The following is a 22,016-nucleotide window of genomic DNA, read 5'->3' as shown; positions in this document are numbered from 1 at the left end:
ATCCACACTACCCAAGTAACAATTGAAGTTTTATAGCACGCTACAAGTGCAATCTCAGTTTTACGAGTGGCTATTAAACTACCATAAAACCACAATTGTTACTAGGATACGACTTGGGAGACTAACGGTTAATTTCGGTAGAACCAAGCAGTCTGTCTGTTGCTCAAATCCGCCAAAGCGTGACGAAAGTGCGATCTGTACTTTGTAGTGAACGTTTACGGTAGATTGCCCTATACCACTGACAGGGAGGTTAACTCGAGTACGTTTGAGGTCTAATTTCTGACAAAGTGACTCGGACACTAAATTCGATTGAGACCCACTGTCACTGCACGTGCAAAGTGGTACACATTGTTTACGTCTCGAACTCGAACGACGGCTGTCGATAGGAACACAATAATTTCAAAGGTATTATTTGCCTGCGTTAATGATGTAGCTGGCTGCTGGGTGCAGTATGGAAGTGGTTCAGATTCGTACGAAACAACCGGCGACGGAGGGAGGGGCGCATCGATCGCGACGAGAGGTGACGAAACGTTTTGCGAAACCGACACAATTGCCTGGGGTAATGTACTTGTAAGCACCATCGGCGGTGCATTCACGACCGAATAAGAAATGTCCGATTGAGATGTAGTGGTGGGTACAGAACAAATAGCTTGTACACTTGGGAAGTGCTTGGTGATTGTTCTTCACTCGGTGTTACCACGACTGCTGAAGTCGACAACTGTGCTGGCAGATGTAACATACTGTGGTGCTGCTTCCCACACGTTCTACAAAAACTAGCACGGCAATCCTTAGCCATATGACCACCTCTTAAACATTTAATACACAACCGGTGTTTTTTGACAAAATCAAATCTATTGTTTGCACTTAGCTTGATAAATGCCTCACACTGTACCAACGAGTGAGCTTGTTTACAGCTCCGACATTTCACCACACTTTCGGAGGCAACGTGAGAGGAGGTGGTTTCACTTGTACGTTGGACGAAGAGCCACTTGCCGTAGAACACTTTTGCAAAGTACGCGATCTTTTTCGTATGAACTCAAACAAAACGGAATATTGAGGCACTTCTTCTTCTTTGCACTGAGGAAAGACCTTTCGTCGAGCAGGCTGCCTAATCCACCAGAAACGAATTCCAATGCGCATCCTTATCTTCGAGCTTGTCAAGGATTCCAACGTGGCGATTAAACTCGTCCGCCAATTCGGACAGAGCAGAAGCAGAGTCCCTTCGCACAGATGGTAGACGGAATAATGCAGACATATACTGTTTCACCAGATAACCCGTGTTCTCATACCGATCACTAATAATTTTCCATGCGATCGCATAATTGTCCGCGGAGATCGCAATAGACGATATGAGACGAGAAGCGTCACCTTTCAAGCTGCTGCGCAAGTAATGTAGTTTTTGCACGGCCGACAATTGCACGTTGGAATGAATTACCGATTTCGACAAATCTCGAAACTCGATCCACTGCTCCGGTTGGCCGTCAAATTCCGGCATCTTCAACTCCGGAAGTTTAACCGACACAACTCGATGAACCGGAGGCGCGATTTGTTGTGCTATTTAGGGAACTGGAGTGTCAGGGACAGGATCATTTCGAGGAAGTTTACTCGTTAAGCCTTCATCTCAAAATACAGGTCGTGAAATTCTTGTCGTGATTCCGCAAAGTCTTCTTGTTTGTCTTCGATCACTTCTATTTCGTCCTGCACGCCTTCAAATGTTTTCCACAGCTTATCGAGGCGAGCGATCCTCAACAACCCTTGATTCACTTGAGTTTCTTCGTACTGATCATCGAACTGTTGTATCAGTTTAGCTGACCCGAGAATATTATTCCTCCTTCGCAAAAGCGTTTTGTGATGGAGGGTATTTTTTCGCAGCGTCACTTTCTTCATATCGTGCGCGCACAATGGCTAATAGGCTATTCACCAGTAGCGCGGTTTTTTTTTTAAAATAGCACAATGTACAAAACCCTCACTTTTTGAGGTTAGCTTTTATCCACCGCCGGAACGACGGGTACTCGAGAATCTTGACTTCCAAGGACAGTTCGACGGTCATCAATGTCCACCAGAGCGAACGAGAAAGGGTGATTAGCGGGTTTACCGCAGCGATAATCGATGAATAATTAGTTTCGATCAGGTTGCACTGCACAAGGTATACGCATGTGGGGGTTCACCGGTATCTTTTTTTGGGATTTCCTCCCGGGTTTCGGCACCAAACTGTTCTTCGCCGTAATTTCTTACCGGTGAACCCGCGACGAATTTTACTTTCAAACCGACACGAAAAGCCTACGCGACAACTTTTATTCGACCGACCAGAATGATTGTTGGAAGGTTTTGGATTGTAGACAAAAAACGCGGTATCGTCTACTGCTTGCGAGTGTTATAATTCAACTGAGTAATAATACTATACGGCGATATGTGTAATTGTAAGTAAGAAAGCGTGGGTAAGTGTGAAACGCACCCACAGTTATTGGGTGCTATATTATAAGTTTAAAAAAAATTTAGAGAAAATGATTTTAACAGTAACAAATTAAAAAAGGAATATTCATTATTCAGCTCCAAACACCAAATTTTACAGTCACGCAAATGGAAAGTATCCTGTTGCCAGACTACAAGTAAGAACTTTTTTCAAAATATGCTTGAAGTGCTCATATTCTCTTTGGAATGATTCCATCTTTTTCCGGAAACTTATACGGAGCAAAACTTTCAATCGCCCATTTGATCGATTTGGTTGTCACAATTCTACGAACAAATGCCCAAGAATTAGAACTCACTGGAAAGAACTCAGGGGCGTGATGGCTCCGTACAGCCTGGCAAGTGCGTGTCAAAAAGACAGTTGAGTACTACATCTTTGTCACACGAGTATTCATTATTAGCAGTTCTAATCTAACTGACATGAAAGTCTTTCGATTTCGAAAATAACTTATTCAATCTGCTAGTCTTGTTGAGATTTGAGACATTTATGCAGAGGCTTTTCCAACCACTTCGCTCAGAGGGTCAAAGGGCATTTCTGTATGCTTTGTGAACTAACAAAGGCCTCAGACCCATCCCTGCGTCTGCGATCCCAAGCTTTTCTACATATCTTTTTGAGTCGAACAAGTTCGGTATTCCACCAAGGTCTCCAAAGGCACGAAAAACTCAAAACGGGCAAGCCTCTTGGTATGCTGCTACTATGAGTGAGTTTGTCACGTGGAGATTCAATCGTCAGAACATATTCCTGAAACCTAGTCGCCAAGCCCTCTTCGTCCCAGTTCGTAGATTTGGGATTATGTGACGATATCTAGCGCGACGTTTGAGTGATCAAAGACGATGTACTTATGATCAGATAAGAACGGTTAGAGCTCGATTGGTACGAGCTAGTAGGCCAATTCTTACGTAATACCGTTAGAGTAGAGAGTTACATGTAACACCTCTTCTCTGCCAACTCGTGCAAATATTGTACGAATTCCTACATTAAGTATGTGCAGATTTATACTGTTTAAGTATTCCATCAATTCGACGCCTCTCAAATTCGAATCTGAGCTGCTCCAAATTATGTGAAGGGTATTTGCATCATCGATTATGAGGGGAAACCATTTCTGCCACAGTATGATACAACCCTTTTGAAATCATCAGAAGGTTATGGTTCATTATGTGGTCAATATACCTAACAATTGACATCTTTCTTGTTAATGTTATCAGGTCATATTGACTGTGACAACACAAATATCGCGAGTTGTGAGGATATAAGACATGCGTCCATAGCACTATTCGCAAGTATACATGCACGAGGCATTTCACGTGAATTTTTTCATGCCATTTATGTTGAAGGCTACGAAGACGGGGTTAATTAGCTTTTAACGTAGAAATTTCCTTTATGGAAATACGGTTCTTAAACCAAAGCCATGGAAGTTTTTCCTTCTTGTCCAAGGTTGGAGAAATTCAAAGTTGCTTGTACGTTTATGATGAAAATTAATATGTGTTACTCTAACCATATTCGATCACGGCACTACATATTTCACTATCAGCACTTGTTGTACAGCAGCTAGAAGATACCAAACACTTGGCTTATAATCGCCTATAGCGAACCCCGAAATATGTATTAGGGACACCATTTGAATCCCACGATTTGGGAAGAAACAGATGTCCACTGTGTCAGAGATTCGCGTAACACAGCTAGAGTAAAACCGACGACACTCCGTGTGCAGCTGGCATTTTAAGTCCTGCCAGCCTTTCAGTCCTCGGCACGAAGAAAGACCGTGACGTGGAATACAGTGGATCAAATCTTGATTGAGAAACTTCAACCCGCCGGATGCCACAAGGCCTCTAGGCTGGTTTTGTCCGGAGAAAGATGTGACTATTATCAATCTCCTTGTGAACCCCAGCCGTCGAAAAAGTATCATAAAATCACACGCTGAAACACTTGAAACAAAATATATCATACTTAATTAGTTTAATTAGCATTAGTTCAATGTTGTCTGCTTTCTAACTTATTTGGGTATGCTGGGTGGGTGTATGAGGGGGATTAAAAATACTATACTTTTCATTTAAGACTAAGATTACTATACCCTTCATTTGAGACTAAGATTGTTAGAATCGGATCAGCAATATAACATGACTCGGATCTTCCAGAATCCTCAACGGTCCTCAATGTGGTCAAAGATATTTTGATTTGCAATTAGTGACCAGGACCAACAATTTCAAGCAATTTAGAACTCATTTCAATTAGTTTTGCATTATTTAGATATAATGATTATACCGGTTCATATGGGAATTTCGCAGGTGACCACATTCTTCAACCCGTAACACAAGAACCAAATTTGATTCCAATGGATTTTAATAGCAGTCAATCGGGATGCTGTAGCTTTGATTTAAGACTAAACTTGAGAAAATCGAGTAAGACACTTCTGAGAAGCAGATGTGAATTCATTTCCGGAGCAATTCAAAACACATTTTATAAAGTGATCGCACTTTTCAACCTGTAACTCCGGCACCGGAAGTCAGAATTAAATGAAATTCAATAGCAGCCTATGAAAACGTTGTACCTTTCATTTGAGCTTAAGTTTGATATAATCGGTTTATTCATCTCAGAGTAACCGATGTGGTTTTGTTGGTCACAGGAATACATACACACACGCATGCACAGAGACATTTGCCGAACTCGACGAACTGAGTCGAATGGCATAAGAGACGCAGCCCTCCGGATGTCGGTTAAAAGCTTATTTTCAGAGTGATTGCATAGCCTTTCTATAGGAGAAAGGCAAAACTGATTTTGAATAAGTTTTATTTAATTTCCGCAGACTTCTAAAACAATAATCAAAAATTCGTAGATTCCTTGAATTAATCCGTAGAAAAAAAAAACAAAAATCTGTAAATCTACGAAATAACCGTTTGGTTGGCCGCCCTGAACAGACCCCGTAGGGTTCTCCTTCAAAAATCATCTCTAATGTACAAAAGCTCAATTGTTAATTTTGGCTTAGTAGTTTCCCCATCCTCGAGCTATAGATTATTTGACTTACTGGTCACCGGTAAACTGATGGAGATATTCGACAGAAATCCCGTGGGTGGATACCGCACAAAAGGTAATGCGATAGTCGGCGCAATGGTTAGCGAGGTACCAGGTGGAAATGCCATTCTTCCATCATCTGTTATCCAAATAAGCCGCTTTTTGCGACTATGTGGTTTGTTCACTGCATCGACCAGTTGCGGTTCCCTCGCTGAGCTTTCGCGACTATTTTCATTAAGGACTAAAGGATCATTTGCGTACTCCGGAGTTTGCCGGTCACCGTCGTTTGGATAGTATTTTTTATGATGTTTATAATCTTTCTGTAAGTATTTTTTGACGTTTTTTGTAGCAATCGCCTCAGTGCTGGCAATCAGTTCGTCAAAATTATCATCAGCATCATATTCTTTATGTGCGCTGCTAACCGTGTTTTTCTTCTGTGAATTTTCTGTATGGTATGGCACTGAAGATAGTTCTTCTAAATTATTACTTATGTTGACTGTATTGCCTTTTTTGCTTATATTACTCTTGTCTTTAGCATTACTACTACTACTGCTTTTACTAGACCCGATATCGTAATTCGAACTACTACTATCTCGAGAGTTGGTCATGTCGTGTGTTACCGCCGTATGGGAGACAACAATCAGAAGGGATAGAGCAATCCAGTACCATCGTATTTCCATCTTCGTTTTTCTTTTGACGATCGAAAGGATGAAGTAGTGCTGTGGCTGTAATGAAAACCAAGAATAATGAATTTATCAAATAACGAAAATAGGTTTATTTTTTTTAAATGTAAGTTTAAGTTGTTTAAGGGTAATCTGTGAAACGCTTAACCTATCAAAACTGCAAGGGGTGCTATCTGTGGTTTTACGTCACCAACGAGTTACAGTTATATACATTCCTTGGAAAAATGAAACACATCAAAATTAATTCTTGAAACGACAAATAAGCCAACATTGTATAACACATCGATAAAATCTATGTTATACAAGTTTGGCCCATAAATCGTTACATGCAAGCCTTCCAAACCAGCCACAACATGACTCATTAAAACGGACTACTAGACTCAGCTGGAGAGAGTAAATCCAACATTTAAACCTAGCATAGGGAAGCAGCAATATATTTTGCCTTCCGATTCATGCACCGGCAAATCCACTTTCATTTTCATACTCGTTAGAGACTACATGACACACGACAATCGTCGACGAACGAAGCAGGTCTCATCCTGTTTCTGGAAAACTTTATCAATCTAAATGTTCAACTAAAAATATAAAAATCATGCGAATTCGTGTTTTCTAGTAGCAGCAGAATTTTGTTTAATCATTTCGCCAATAAATTTCCTTATCTACCCAACGCTCAACATACTGAAGCGCGAGTCGAGGAAGTCTGAACAAGTTACAACGACAGCGACAAGAACAACGACATCAAAGTGGGACATGCATGGACACTAGCAAGATACAAGTGGCAAAAAATTGGAAAACAAAAATTTAGGACGATGCGTACTTAAGATGACGCGAATGAAGTCCTCCGCCGAATGACCTCAAAACTGAGCGAGGATTTCACTTTTTCGCCGCACTGACGGTCAGCGGCTTCATCCTTCATCCATTGAGTGAGTAAACAGTATAGACGTAGGACCAGGATGCCAGGAAGAATGCGCGAAGCGGTCATAATTTTCTTTTGATTTCACGTTACTGCCAATCCAGGTTAATCGAACATGAAGAGGCAACATATTCGGATGACTATGATTATAGATACCCATTTATGGTCGTATAATGAAAAAGGTCCTTATCATTGAGTAACACGAACTTCGCAATAAGACAGATATTGCCTGCATTTGCAGACCAGTTCGTATGTTGAATATATGGAAGATATGAACTGTTTTGTATGATTGTATCTGGTTAGGTAAGTATATGCGTATCAATAACAAATGTGAAAATGACTATAATATTTTTATCTAATATTTTTATTGTTTCGATTATAGCAGCCCAAACCTTAGAATTGCTAACGCTATGTGCGGGGGTGGGAAACCGAACTGTAAGGCATTCAACTTACTAAGCCCATTGCTCTACATAATATTTTATAATGTTTCAAACCTCTCTAGGTTCGCTCTAATGGTTACAAAATCAATATAAAAATGACAGTTTCAAGTGAACCTAGAGCGACTTTAATGTAAAAACAAAATCTGGATAAGTGATTCGTTCGTCTAAAAAAATTAGGCGGAGAGAATTTTCGACAAGAGGGTTGTGTACAGAACACGAGCACGGTGACATTTAAAATGTAACTTTTCTTTAAGAGCGTGCAATATAATTCGCGAATGAATTTTAATCTCCACAACTACGACGTATTAGCTTACTCTCCTGCTCCCTCCTTTCCCCCATCAAAACATAATTTATTTAGCCCAGGTGTTTGCGTTTCGAAACATAATTTATTGAAGGAATGATCTTATAGCAGTAACAATATTCTAAAACCAAGAATAACACTATGCTCTCTGCTATACTTTTAAACTTATTCATTACTTCAATTAATCAATAATCTTTCTAGCTGATTGGCATTATAATATATTCAAAACGAGTAGCTGAATATTGAGGACTGTGATGAGAAAATCCACGCTCGCCAAAGGAAATACAGTGAAACCCGTTTTTATCAGCCCCTAATTTTGTCAGCTTTTCGACCCGATTTCAATAACCAGCCAAAGTTATGAGACTATGTATACACTCAGAAAAAAGTAAACGTTATGCCTATTGATTTTACACATAGATTTTTGCAATTAACGGAGGCATATAGACACTATTTGCTGGCACATAAACCTAATGTGTGTATTTACAAGAAATATTAATCTTACATTCACATTCCATAACTATTAGGCACATAAAACCCCATTCTATAACAATATGCACATATAACTTATGTGTGTGCATACATAGTTTATACAGTTGACACATAGAAGGTATGTGTGCGCGTGATAACAATAGCATTTCTTCTTCATATGAATTTTAAGCGGTTTGAAGCAAATAGAATTAACGTTTGGATTTTTTTCAGTGTACGGAATAATGTTAACTATTTTCACAGCTTCAGTTTAAAAAAGAAAATAAATAAATATGTTTTGTCATTGCCCCCTGTTTTGTCAGATCTGGACGTTCGGATGGATCGAAAGCACACAACTATTCTATTGAATTAACCGTGCCCGAAAAACCCAAAACCATCCGCGCGCAGCGGTGGCTGGATGATAATAGCTGAGGATTTTGTCTTTATTTGTGACACAATACATACATATTCTACAGATAATATTTATAGAAAAACGGAAAGCGTCGACCATAAATTGCGTTCGCCGCAACATCCCGACCCGCCAAAACCAACGGTTTTGTAATACATTTGTAGTCATTACCATTATGAAATTCGTCCAAATATTACTAATGATGGCAGTTGCGGCTTCTATTGCTGCCAATTATCGAATCGGTGAAACAATCCTACGTTGTGAACGGAGCCATGACGCACGGAAGAGGATGGACGCGTGCAGAGAAAACTTCGACGTGATGCTTGCTTATTGTGATCATTGGGATTTTGCTTCTTCTGCACTTCGCACACCAGAATACTGAGCCGAGAATGCTGTTAGAGAACAGCGAAAGTCCCAGCGAAGACGGACTGTTATTGAAACTAACGTACATACCAAGACTCCACGGCTTGGGAGCTGATTCAGTAGTTGATCTGATGCTTTGACGAACCAACAAACCAGACGCTTGTTGAAAGTGTACCGAAGAAACCAATGACTGCTAGGTAGCTGCGTGTTGAACGCCCCACTATCGTAGCAAAGAAGCACTGTGAAGATCTGTTTGGTCCACGTTCGTTTTCGCAATGGCGGGCAACGGTGTTACAGAAGCTGTTGACGGAATCCAACCTTCACGATATCCAGTTGACTCGAACATAATTGTATACACCCAGGACAGCATCCTGGTCACGGCACCAATGTTTTGTCAGATCTGGACGTTCGGATGGATCGAAAGCACACAACTATTCTATTGAATTAACCGTGCCCGAAAAACCCAAAACCATCCGCGCGCAGCGGTGGCTGGATGATAATAGCTGAGGATTTTGTCTTTATTTGTGACACAATACATACATATTCTACAGATAATATTTATAGAAAAACGGAAAGCGTCGACCATAAATTGCGTTCGCCGCAACACCCCCATTTTGTCAACCAAAGTTACACCAAAGGGGCTGATGAAAACGGGTCTTCGATGTATTCAGTTTTTCCACGAAATATAAAATTGTATTATCCAGTTAAATTTTCAATAATGTGCAAATGAACTTTGTTGAACAATTTTTAGATGAAGTATTTCTTAATCGATTAATGGCCAAATAAATGATTTTTTTTTTAAATAAATTACAATGTTATTAAACCGGTTCCAGCTTGAAACTAAAGCAATGAACTTAGTGTTCTGCAGCGTTTGATTTTATAAAGGTGTTTCAATGTGGAACTAGAACTGAAACAATTACATCCACAGTATAGCGGTTTGCTTTACAATTTAAAACGGTTTTGTTTTAAAATAAATTTAATTTGGCGTACCGATGTTCTTTTTGTTTCTTATTTTGAAACATGTTTAGAACTGGGTTTTAAATACAAAGAGAGGACAGATACTCAGGCTGGAGAAACAGGGGAAACATATATTTAAGTCCAGTAACGTTTAAGACATGGCATGGACTGTAAACATGTAAACGAAACCCGCTCATACTGCTGCTTGGAGAGTAATTTCTAGTTTCAAAATTTTCAGTTTTATATTATAGAACTGTCAAAATTATGAATCTAGAACTGAACCACTCCCGAACGTGTCCTTAGATCGTTACTTGGCTCGAAATGATTTTCCCCAATCTGTCGAGCTTGAGTGTATGTGCTGAATGCTCTTTATATATTCAAAATAGTTCCAAACGCATTTCAAATGAAGCAACAAAGAGAACGGCAGCGTATACAAGTTATGCATTTCGAAACAAAACTGTTCGATATAATAACTCAAAAGGCTCTGAGTACCATGAATCGCTATAGATTGTCTCGCAACTTTTTAAAAACAAATCAGAAGTAAAACTGCTGCGCCTTTCTGTAGGCGCAAAATCAATTGACTCCACCCGTGCTTTAGAAATAACTAGAGAGGCATGTTGTCAAATACCTTACTGAAAAACTTGTTTTAATCCAGCTAGTGGTGCAATTGTGTCTTTCTCATTTATATAAACTACGATTCCATGGCTGATTATATTTAATACAATGGTGGAAGTGTATATTACATATTCAGTACGATTTTCACATACATACAATGGATCGACAACCACGATCTTGAGATGCTATGTGTGGACACTGAAACAGCGCTTGAAACCAGCGGCGGATAAAGGAGGAGAGGGACCCTGCCGAAAATTTACAACTTGTTAAGAAATTTTAAACTAGTTTCATTTTTCAAGTAGTTTCAAACTTAAAATCATTTCAAGCCAAATTTTTCATTATTTTTTATTAAACGAGGTTATCGCGTATGACGTAATGTGTTCCTTTCGAAATCGAAATTTCAGACCCACTAGGAAATTTTATTTTGGATCCGCCCCTGCTGGAAACAAAAATGTTGTCTTTTGGCTAACTTATTTTATCATGCAGGTGTATGTGTGTGAAGAGGATGAATAACACACAACCGAAGCACCCCCCAACCTATACTAATACCAGCAGAGGGAAGGGGATTGGAATGAGAGATGGGTGGGTCTGAAGAGGGTACATAAGGTGGACGTTTGAAGATGATCTGTTGGGGGGCTGTAAGGGGAGGTGGCTAGATGGGGGGAGGGACATGATGGGAGTGACTTGCGGGGGGAGGGAGTTCTGGGAGGGAATGTAACGTGGGGGAAACCCCTCACTACATACCCCTAGCTACATCCCTGTAAGAGAAGAGAAAATCTATATAAGTCAAAAGCCGGGATTAGGTTGACAATTTCCAAAGTGATTGCATAACCTTTCTATATGAGAAAGGCAACAATGTGCCATAGTTCAAAAAATCATTTTGCGTCAATTTTTTTTTTTTGATATTGCATCAAATCTTGACGTTTCATGCATTTTAAACTCATTTGACATCAAAAATACAAATTCGATTTAATTTTAAAATTTTCCCTTTGAGCATTTTTCAGTTCAGTTTATATGGGAATTTGCTGTGTGGCCGCACTCTTCAACCCGTCCACTCAATCAAAAATTCAATAGCAGCCCATGGGAAGGTTGTACCTTTCATTTGAGACTAAATTTGTGCAAATCGGTCCAGCGATCTCTGAGAAACATAGGTGACATTTTTCCACATATGCACATACACACAGACATTTTCCGATCTCGACGAACTGAGTCGAATGGTATGACACTCGGCCCTTCGGACCGGGATTAGGTTGCCGATTTTGCAAAGGGATTGCGTAATCTTTCTATATGAGAAAGGCAAAAAACGTATCACATATATACGAAATTTGAAACATGAGTGCCAATAGGCTCGTTACCCCAGCGTACTTAAAAATCGTCGAAAACATGGATTGACACAACACGCACAAAAGCATAAAAATAAATTATTGCAAACGCAAACTCTGAAGCAGTCACACCCTGTAGTTACTGAACTCAATCCAAAACCACCCCTCCCACACACTTTGCAAATCACTCTGTAACACCGCGCTGGTATCCGAAAAATTCGTACACGATTTAACTGTGTGCGATGCCACCACTGCCGTAAATCCATAGCGTATACCGCTTATTGTAGTGTCCAAACGCTGTAGCCATGAAGTTACTTATTTGGCACAAGAGCAAAAACTGGTTCTAACATGCATATGGACCTCTATATATGGGTCATTCCACGTCAGATTTACAACCAAAATATTGATTCCTTCTAAAAAATTTTCTTGCATTCTTTAGCTAGAAATATTAGACACGTATTTTTTGTTTTTGCTGAATATGATATTTTTTTCAAGTTATTAGTTTTTGAACTTTTGAAGTTTAATAAATTGAATATTTTTCAATCGCTGATAACTCGGAAACGATTCGATATATAGAAAAAATATTAAATAAAAAAAGTTGCGTTTTCAAATGAGCTTATCAAAAAAATTTTACAAGAAATTATTTTTTATTATATAACTTATGAAATTTGCAATTATTTGATACAAATTGAATTTTTTTAAAGTTGGACCAATTTTTTTACATATTTTTTCTTAAAATATTAAGAATCATGTTTAAAAGTTTGTATAAAAATTTGGGAGTGGATATCAAAATACTTTGCGAGATATTACAATTACAATCTCAAAACAAGGCAATTTTACACGAAACGCCCAGTGATAAACCTGTTATAATTGAAATATCTCGTAAAATACTTCCATTCTGAAATTTTCAAATAATCTTCTTAATATATTTATGTTATCAAAAACCAGATTGTTTTTAGGACGACTTAAAATTTTTTTTGCTTCTAACACTTAGATATCACCAAAAAAGTCTTGAATTTGTAGAATGCGAGTCATTCCACGTCAGATTTACAACTACAATTTTAGTTCCCTCCAAGTTTTTTTGCATTCTTTAGCTAAAAGTTATTGACACGAATTTTGGGCTTTGGTTGAATTTGATATGTTTTATGAGTTTTGTAACTTTATAAAATATTTAATAAAATTTCATAAATTTAATAAAATTGAACATTTTCCTATCCTTGATAACTATTAGATTAGTGGAAAAAGCATTAAATACTAAAAGTTGCGTTTTCGCATGATCTAACCGGATTTTTTTAAATATTTGGTTTTGTTATGTAATTTATGTATTCTGCAAATGTTAGAAGCAAATAATTTTTTAGGGCCAAAGAAAAAACATTTTTTGTCTTTTCGAATAATTTATAAATATATCGAGAAGATTGTGTGAAAATTTCAAAATGGAACTCGAAGTATTTTACGAGATATTTCAATTATAACAGGCCTATCACTGGGCGTTTAGTGTAAAATTAGCTTGTTTTAAGTTTACAATTGCAATATCTCGCAAAGTATTTTGATATCCACTTCCAAATTTTTATACAATCTTTTCAACATGATTCTTAATAATTTAAGAAAAAAAATGTAAAAAAAAATTTGGTCTAACTTTAAAAAAATTCAATTTGTTTCTAATAATTGCATTGACGTTGACAGCAATTTGTCTTTCCAGAGTACGCTTTCCGAGATACTACTCATGATCAGGTTGTTGTTTAGGTGCTCACATTAGTTATGTGCACTGTTGGTGTTTAGTGTCTAGCTGGAACTTCTTTGGTGCTAGTTTAAATTTATTGTCTAGCTGACACCAAGTTGGTACCAGTTACTGACGAGATGATTGTTGTGCCATGCACAAATTTATTCATGCATTTTTCCCTTTTTAGGGAGTAAAAATTTGGCATAGTAATAATATGGTTGAAAAAATATTACTACTATTATTACTAATAAAGCAGTTTAAAAAATAGGTTACGGTAATATCATATAAATATTTACAACAGTATTGATTTACATGCCGTTCAAATTTCACAATTAGTTTCTTGTGGTATAGGAAATAGATAGCGCTCACGAAATAAACATTTGCGAAACCGCCAATGCTATCACTCTCTGACTGATTCATTCATTGTATTCGCGACCATCTACGGAATAACCCTCGGTTCATTGAACCATTCGTCCCACTAACAATGTTCACTTTCGGCACAGTCATCCTATCGCGAACTCCACCATGTGACCTAAAAACAATCCGAGTCTCACTCCAAAAATGCACATACCGCATGAAATCGAAAAGGCATCCCAGAAGCAACATCTTCACTTGGTCGGAAGTAATCGATAGCCTTATTTCTTCCCATATAGCGTTTTGTGATCACGCTTGCATCGGCCATTCGCAGGTAACTCTTAATGCCCGGCAGCGGTGTGGTGACGACGGAAACGATACATACCTGGTTGTAATCATACACGATGGATGGTACCCAGTTGTGTCTCCTCCGCACCGCTTGAACTTGAACGCTTCCAGCCAGCCATGGGTTCGAAAGCCATCTCACAGTATCGCGAAATTCACCGGAGAAAAACAAGTTTTATTACATGAGACATTAAAGCCTTTTGCGGCGTGAAGGGGTGCTGGAAGAGATGAGCCTCTCCACACTGTCTTCTCGTACAGATTCATAAAAAGTTGTCGGTCACCTGACTCGCGCTCCGACCAATAGACCCACTCCTACCTACTGAAACCTTGACCCAACTTTTAGCTTGTTTTTTCTTCCTCAGTACTAATGAGGTAGTTTAGGTATGATGGCGGGAGGATGTTAATGCGATACGATCAGCGAGCATAGCTGGCTACGCATTTACGGTAGGATATGTGCATCAGCTTCAGACGAAAGTGAAGTGAGGAAAATGATAATCAACGGATTTTTTATTGATTTGTCGCATTACTATTAAACGCAAACCGGCGTGACGATTAGCCACTGCTCAGCGGGAGTCGAATTCGCATGTAAATGACATCTTGGAAAGTTATCCTTGTCATTTTTAGAATAATTTTAGAAAGTCGATAAAACTTAAAATCAATGTACTGCAGTACGCTAGCAAAATCTTGAAACTCAAAAAATGTGTTGTTATGATTCTTAATTAAATATTGTTTCGAGAGCTGTTTTTGTGTTGGCAATTTATAAAATCAATTTCTCTGAACGGCGCACAGTGGCACCTGTCCATACAAAGTTGTGCCAATATTTTGAAAATTGGTTTTTGTGGCTAAAAATTGGGTTTTTAACTAATTTTGGGTCATTGAATCCATTTCAGTTTTGAAATTCCATAAATTTTTTTTCGACTACTTTTATGTAAACCCATTTGAAGGCGTTGGCCATTAAAGGGTTAATATACTCGATAATAATAGTAGCCAATCACATCGGATAGCAGAAATTGTTGACAAAACTAGTAAAAATCACTAATTTTTCAGTAATATGTTGTTATTTAGGCAACCAATTTGAAAGAAGATGAATCAGAGATGCCAGGTACTTTTTTCAAATGTCTGCAATAATAATTTTAAAAGTCTGGGAAGAACAAAAAATGTGAGGCAAGCTAGTGCAACCAAAAGCCTTTATATCCAAAAATCTGCAAATATCTGCAACCAAACTAAAAAATCTGCAAATATCTGCAACCAAACGGAAAAATCTGCAAATATCTGCGTCATCGAAAAAATCTGCAGCTTAAATTAAAAGTCTGCGAATTTGCAGACTTGTCTGCAAATCTGGCATCTTTGAGATGAATCAGCCACAGTCTCCATATAGCTATTTTCAAAAACCTCGATATAACAACTTTAATGCAAAAATGCGAGGCCTGTACATCTTGAAACTACACTAAATTTTGAGTCAGATTCATGGTAGGTGACCCATGGGAGATCATCTCAAAAATTGGAAGACGTATAAAATAAATTGCTGATATGACATTGAATTTCTCGATTGGGTTTTCCTAATGCAGAACAAACATAAAAGCTTACATCTAAAGTTTAGCATATTCATTATTCTTTCCAAAGAACTCAAAACTTCTCCAAACGGTAATGTAGTTCTTGAGATATCGCCATTTAAATTTCGAAGGTACGAACAATACTAATGAATTGAACAAAAATCCTCGAAATCACTTGCATCAACATGTTAAAAATCCATTTTTCATCGAATTATCGTAAAATTTCGAGATAATTTTATTCAAAATGAGAGAAAAATAAAATAAATATTTACAAAAGAATTGCAAGACATTGATAATTTTTGGGGTTTTGTAACTCGTCGTGCCACTGTGAGGCGTTACTAGAACTAAATCAAATTTCGCATGTAGAATATTTGGAAACTAATGACACTTCTATTTTTTTTTCTAAGTTACAAGAGAAAATTTTTGTCAAATGCCCAAACCTCGTTTAAACCGGTTGAGTATGAACGGGACAAGATGCAATAACGTCACGATTTTCGTAGAATAAGGAAACATCGAAGAACAAATTACCAAAGCCTCAAAAATTACGCAGCAAATGCTAATTCTGCCAATTGATGCGGAAGGAGCACAATCGCCTATTCGTGGTAGGAATGCATTCATATTGTTCCACTTTCTTTTCAAATTCCCAGCCTCGGGCCTGATAATAATCCAATTGTCCCCATAACTGTAGGTGACAAATTTTCCATACGATATTTCGGCGCACTTGACAATATTGCTTACATTCCACACTGCATCAGAAGAACCGTTTTGTGGGGTTGAATAAATGATCGCCCTGCCTATTTATCAGTCACACCATCAATTGTCATGTCGTTTGGTCGATCAACTGCAGGTACCATCGCAATTTGTATGTGGAACAGGTTCCTACTTTTTGCGCGCGTCCGTCTACTTTGCAAGCATTGGATATTACAAAGCTGTCGGGAGTGAAAACTTTCGATTGTCGTAATGACTGTGAGTTGAATTTAAAGCTAATGCTTATTATTAATTCCAAACTCCGTACAATTTTTGATGGTATGGTGTCAAGCTTTCTTCGGTCTAGATGCGTTTGCCAAAAATCGGTGAATTTTTCGTAGATTTTGAAAACCATGCAACAAGTTGCAATTTTTTAAAATTCATATCTCTAGAACATGCAAATTATAATTGATAAATGTAAAACTTTTAGAACTCGCACTACACTTCACCACGCAATAAAGTTGCAATTTCTCAAACACTGATTGAAGCTGCTTGTACAGCAAAAGTATTATCGATTATCTTGGTTTTTACCACATCGGATAAACCTGAGTTTTATGCTTCAGCAAGCTAACCCGTTCATTATACCGGTGCATGTAAGACTTATGATGAAAGGAAATGCGCAGCAGCATCAGAGAAACATAAATGGGCGTTCTGTTTATCTTGTTTATTAATTTATTGCCAATGAACGACTGCAATTGTGCAATTCCACGGTGAAAGATCGGAATGTCTTACGTGTCGGTAAGACATGTGTTGTATAACTCTTACGCACTATAAATTTATCAGTGATTTCTATAAATATTAATTGTAATAGTTTGCATATTTTTTCAGAAAATTTAACTTTTTGTTTGGAATAAAAAATAAAATTAATAACTAGAACAGAAACGTAAAGTAGAATATCGCACCGGAATCATTCCAAATACTTCCAAATCATTCGTACGGAGACTCCCGGAGCGACAAGTCGATATTTCCAGTCTGTGTAGTGTATAGCGATAAAGAACAGTACTAATCCGCTTTCAAGATTATCTTGTGCTTTCCCCGACTCTTCGAGGTTCTGGACTTTTTTGTGTGCGCGCGTTACCGTTAGTCGACCAGCAAGGCGATAGCAGTGTTTCGTCTCTTGTGAGCTGCCCGCCGTTATCCATGATAAGTACCGCTATTATATTACCTTTTTAGTTCTCCTACAAGCATGTACTGGGCGATAGGCCCGTGCAAAAATGACTTCCCCTGACAGTGGTTCACCTCAAGGTGAGAAGGATGTCGAAACACAATCGGTTTCCCCCGGCTCATGGTTTATCCCTGCTTATCCACCGAACCTTACGTGATCTTCTTCCAGACCAAAAACAAAAAGTGCTTGAATTTAATGAAGATTTCTCGAGTTCTGACGGAACGATATTCGGCCGTGGCAGAAATATTGAAAATACGCCCTGATAAACTTCGGGTCGTGGTAAATAGTTTAAACCAGGCGAATGATATTGCTGGCTACCAGCCTTTTGCGAACGAGACCAGAGTATGTTAAAATATGTTAAAGAGAGTTGAAATGCTACGTCACCGGTCTCTACGAACACATACTAACTTGTCTACTAACGAAGGCAACTGTGACGAACCCCAGGAGGGAACATCTTCTGCTGTATCTAGAAGCAATAGAAAAAAGGAACATATCCTCTCCTAAGCTTAGTTGTAAATGCCAGAAGGTGTGTCTTCAAGGTCCTCCAAAAATAAGAAAGAAAGGGAATTCCCAGTGCTTCCTGGGACATCAAAAACCACAAGTGTTCCCATATCTCAGCCAGAGAAAGAAACCAGCGTTGGCTTAATAAATTTCTCTGGCATTGTGGACCGTCCTATGCTATATTTCTCCTTAGTGGAGTACAATTTTGGTAAAAATTATTTTTTCTCCATTAAGGAGAAAATTGTTTACAACCAGCTTTGCGCGTGATGAGCACAAAACCAATAACTAAATTAGACACTGAGCTAATGGGATTGGAAACAGCTTCTTGAGAAAGTTACTGGAAAGTGAGTAGAATCAAAGTCAGCATGTGTATTTAATTCGCTACAAATGTGACTTTGATCTGTCACAACTAAATCAATTGTTGATGGATTCCTTACCATCGGATAGCACGTAGGTCCATTCGGCAACAAAATTTAATAATAACCAGCAGAGCAATCATTTAAAAGTAGTTTACTGATGAAATTGCTTTGAGCATTATTCCAGGAACGGCGTTTAGCGTTAAATGATCGATTATGAAAAATTTCTTGGTTTTGGTAAGTCTCTTTTCAAGAAATTAATTTGCTCGCCAGTGCACTGAAAAGGCAAATACGCTGCAGCAATAAAAATGATACCAAGATTGGTTTCAACTTCGATACGCACACTCTCGGTCACCTTGGTGTCAAAAGACGGTATGACGCAGTGTTTGATCCTGCGATGAACCGCTATTACGATTCCTCCGCCGAATCCAACATTTCGATCAAATCGATGAATAACAAAATTAGAGTTACTCTTCAATTTAATATTTGCTTTAAAAAAATTTCGGTTACAACGGCTATATGGACTTTATGTATCCTCAAAAATTCGGCGGCGCCGAAGGCGAAAAATTCGCCTTCGCACGTTCTAATTCCAATTTAATAAATTTAAATGATTATTTAAAGTCATTATTAAACTTTAAATTCATTACAATTTTATTAACAAACTCCCACCCAGTTTCAAAAGCTTCAAACATAGAGGTAGAATTTAACACAGCAATCATTAGCTGTAGCATTGATTGTTGCAAGAAATCCAATTTATTTTCCGTTATGCTACCTATATCCATAGGAGCAAAGGAAGCGTTGTGTGTGAACAAACTTGGAGGCGAGGTAGCCGTTATTTTGGCAGTGTTAGCTGCCACTGAAGCATAAGATGACACACCATTATAGGATGGTGTGACGGAGATAGAAGTTTATTTGTTGTTTATGTTGCTTTGAACGATAATTTATAATTTTTTCTCGAATAGGACATGCCCAGAAATTCGATTTATGATTTTCGCTACCATTAGCGCATTTAAAACTTTTTGTAATTTCTTTCACCGGACAATTGTCCTTTGTGTGCGATTTATCACCACAGATCATACATTTGGAATTCAAATGACATTTTTTTGCGCCGCGCCTAAAGCCTTGGCATCTACGACACTGGGTCAGATTTTGAATTCTGTCCCCATATCGTCTATAATGTTCCCACTTTACTGACACGTGGAAGATAAAACGTGATTTTTCTAATACTTTCAAATTGTTAACCTCATCACGGCTGAAATGAATTAATTAAAGCTCCTGGATAATTCCGTGTTAGTGTGCTGGCGTGCTAGTGTTCATGCGAATAACTTGAGAAGTAATTTTTAAAAAATTTCGTTGGATATTTTGTCCAAACTTTGACCTTGCGCTAAGGGCAGCCTTGAATGATCTATCTGTCTTGAAATCATATGAATAAAATTTATATAACTTCTCCGTAAGATACTGGAGTAGTAGTTTGTGGCCGTTGTAACTCGACATTTTTCTCTTCGACCAATCTGAAAAGAGACTTTCACTGAAGACTGCTCTGAAGTCGGCGATCATCACTGCACAGTGGTCCGAATCCAAAATTTAGGATGACAAAAACATTTGTGACTAAACTACCGGCTCTAGAGATTTCATGTCTTCGGAACAAATAATCTGTGTCAATTGAGGCAATTTTTGAGGTGGGTGACATTAGGGTGGTCCTTATTGTTTGTACGATCTGCAAATTATTTTCGAAATAAGAAGAGATAGAACAATGAAGTGTTCCGCAAAATTGTAGTACAACCTTTTTCAAGCAACTTTGCTGAGGACGTCATATTTGCAACTTGAATGGTGTTAATTTTACAGCGATTAAAATGTTGTGTGATAGGGTATCCCTAACAAAATCAGTTTTTTCGTTATAACTTTTTAAATATTTTTTTTCCGTCAATAGCGTCTTCACAAAACTTTTAGAGCTTATTGAGACGAATATTATTTATATAGACATATTTGAGATAGCTCATTTAGTTCAAAAGTTATGAACATTTTTAGCAAAAAACACAACCTTTTTAAATGTTGATATCTTAAAATGGAGCAAGTGAAATTGATTTCTTCTTTTTGCATTCGAAAGATAACAATTGATAGTATATTTTATGAAAAAATCTCAGGTCATTTTTGTTTAACTCATTTTATTTTAGTTTGAATATTGAGTATATTACTACTATTTGTAGCATTAAAAGTAAAACGGTCAGTGTAACCTAGCAACTATTTTTAAAATAAGATCTTCTTATTTCGAAAATAATTTTCAGATCGTACAAACAATAAGGACCACCCTAATAGCACCCATATCAAAAGATGCCCCAATTGACACAAATTATTTGTTCCGAAGACATGAAATCTCTAGAACCAGTAGTTTAGTCACAAATGTTTTTGTCATCCTAAATTCTGGATTCGGACCACTGTGCACTGTTATCGACGAAGGTGAATGCTTTTTCTTCTCATTGGCATTACACACAATGCGAGGAAAATATTCAAATTTCTTCAGTTTCACATTCGGATAAAACATCAAATGAGTTGCTGTAGTCAATTGTGTTTTCGGGTTGAGAAGTTACCCTATATCGTTTATTTTTAATATTTGGTGCACGGCCTCTCTGGGAGGACCTAGACATGTTGGAAGGATTAAATATTTCTTTGGACTGAATTATTCTTGAAACATGTTTTAGTCTTGAAAAAGACTGATTAAGTAGAAAAATAGGAGAAAGTCTCGAGTCTTGAGAAAGACTGATCGAGCAAAAATATAGGTAGTCTTGAGAAAGGCTGTTGCTGTTGAAAAACTCTAGGAAAACCAGGAGCTATCAAGATTTGTAGCCGGATCGAACGAAGGTTCAAGCGGGACGATTTCTGTGATTGGTGTAATCGCTATTTGCTGACTCTTACTTAGAGCTTCCATTTCCCGACGGTTTTCAGCTTCCCGGGATTCGGAAAATAAATATGAAATTTCCCGGGAAATCCCGGGATCCTGGGAATACAGAAAAAAAAATAAAAAAGGATCATTTTCTTGAAAACTAAAGGTAAAATTGAAAAGTTTTCAAACCCGTTTGATTGCATGTATATCTGTCGTAAAAGCAGTTGTCAAAAGATGTCGATTTGGTGGACTACACATCATTGAATCATTTGGTAACTCGTCACTCAGTTTACACAACATCAACTTCTTTTAATCAACGGCATCCTCGACAAGTGGTGTTTTGACAGCAAACCGCGGGTAGACGAATTTGCCTACCGCGGTGGCAGAAATCGACAGTGATCGTGCCTGCACACACAGAAAAAATATATTGTATTTGTGTCGTCGGGC

The 22,016-nt window shown here is 38.0% G+C and overlaps 1 protein-coding gene across 2 annotated transcripts in view; it reads right to left on the bottom strand.

Annotated features, from left to right (window-relative positions):
• LOC131689733 (uncharacterized) overlaps window positions 1–22,016 on the bottom strand; it is a 44,655-nt gene that overhangs the window by 6,914 nt on the left and 15,725 nt on the right. For both annotated transcript variants that reach the window (XM_058975024.1, XM_058975025.1), the window contains exon 2: window positions 5,493–6,204. In XM_058975024.1, the coding sequence (XP_058831007.1) occupies window positions 5,493–6,159 (667 nt within the window). In that variant the 5' untranslated portion in view covers window positions 6,160–6,204. The remainder of the gene's footprint in view (window positions 1–5,492; window positions 6,205–22,016) is intronic.

This window comes from Topomyia yanbarensis, chromosome 3, assembly GCF_030247195.1.
Source record: "Topomyia yanbarensis strain Yona2022 chromosome 3, ASM3024719v1, whole genome shotgun sequence".
Classification (NCBI taxonomy): domain Eukaryota; kingdom Metazoa; phylum Arthropoda; class Insecta; order Diptera; family Culicidae; genus Topomyia; species Topomyia yanbarensis.
This window is presented reverse-complemented; position numbering and strand designations above follow the sequence as displayed.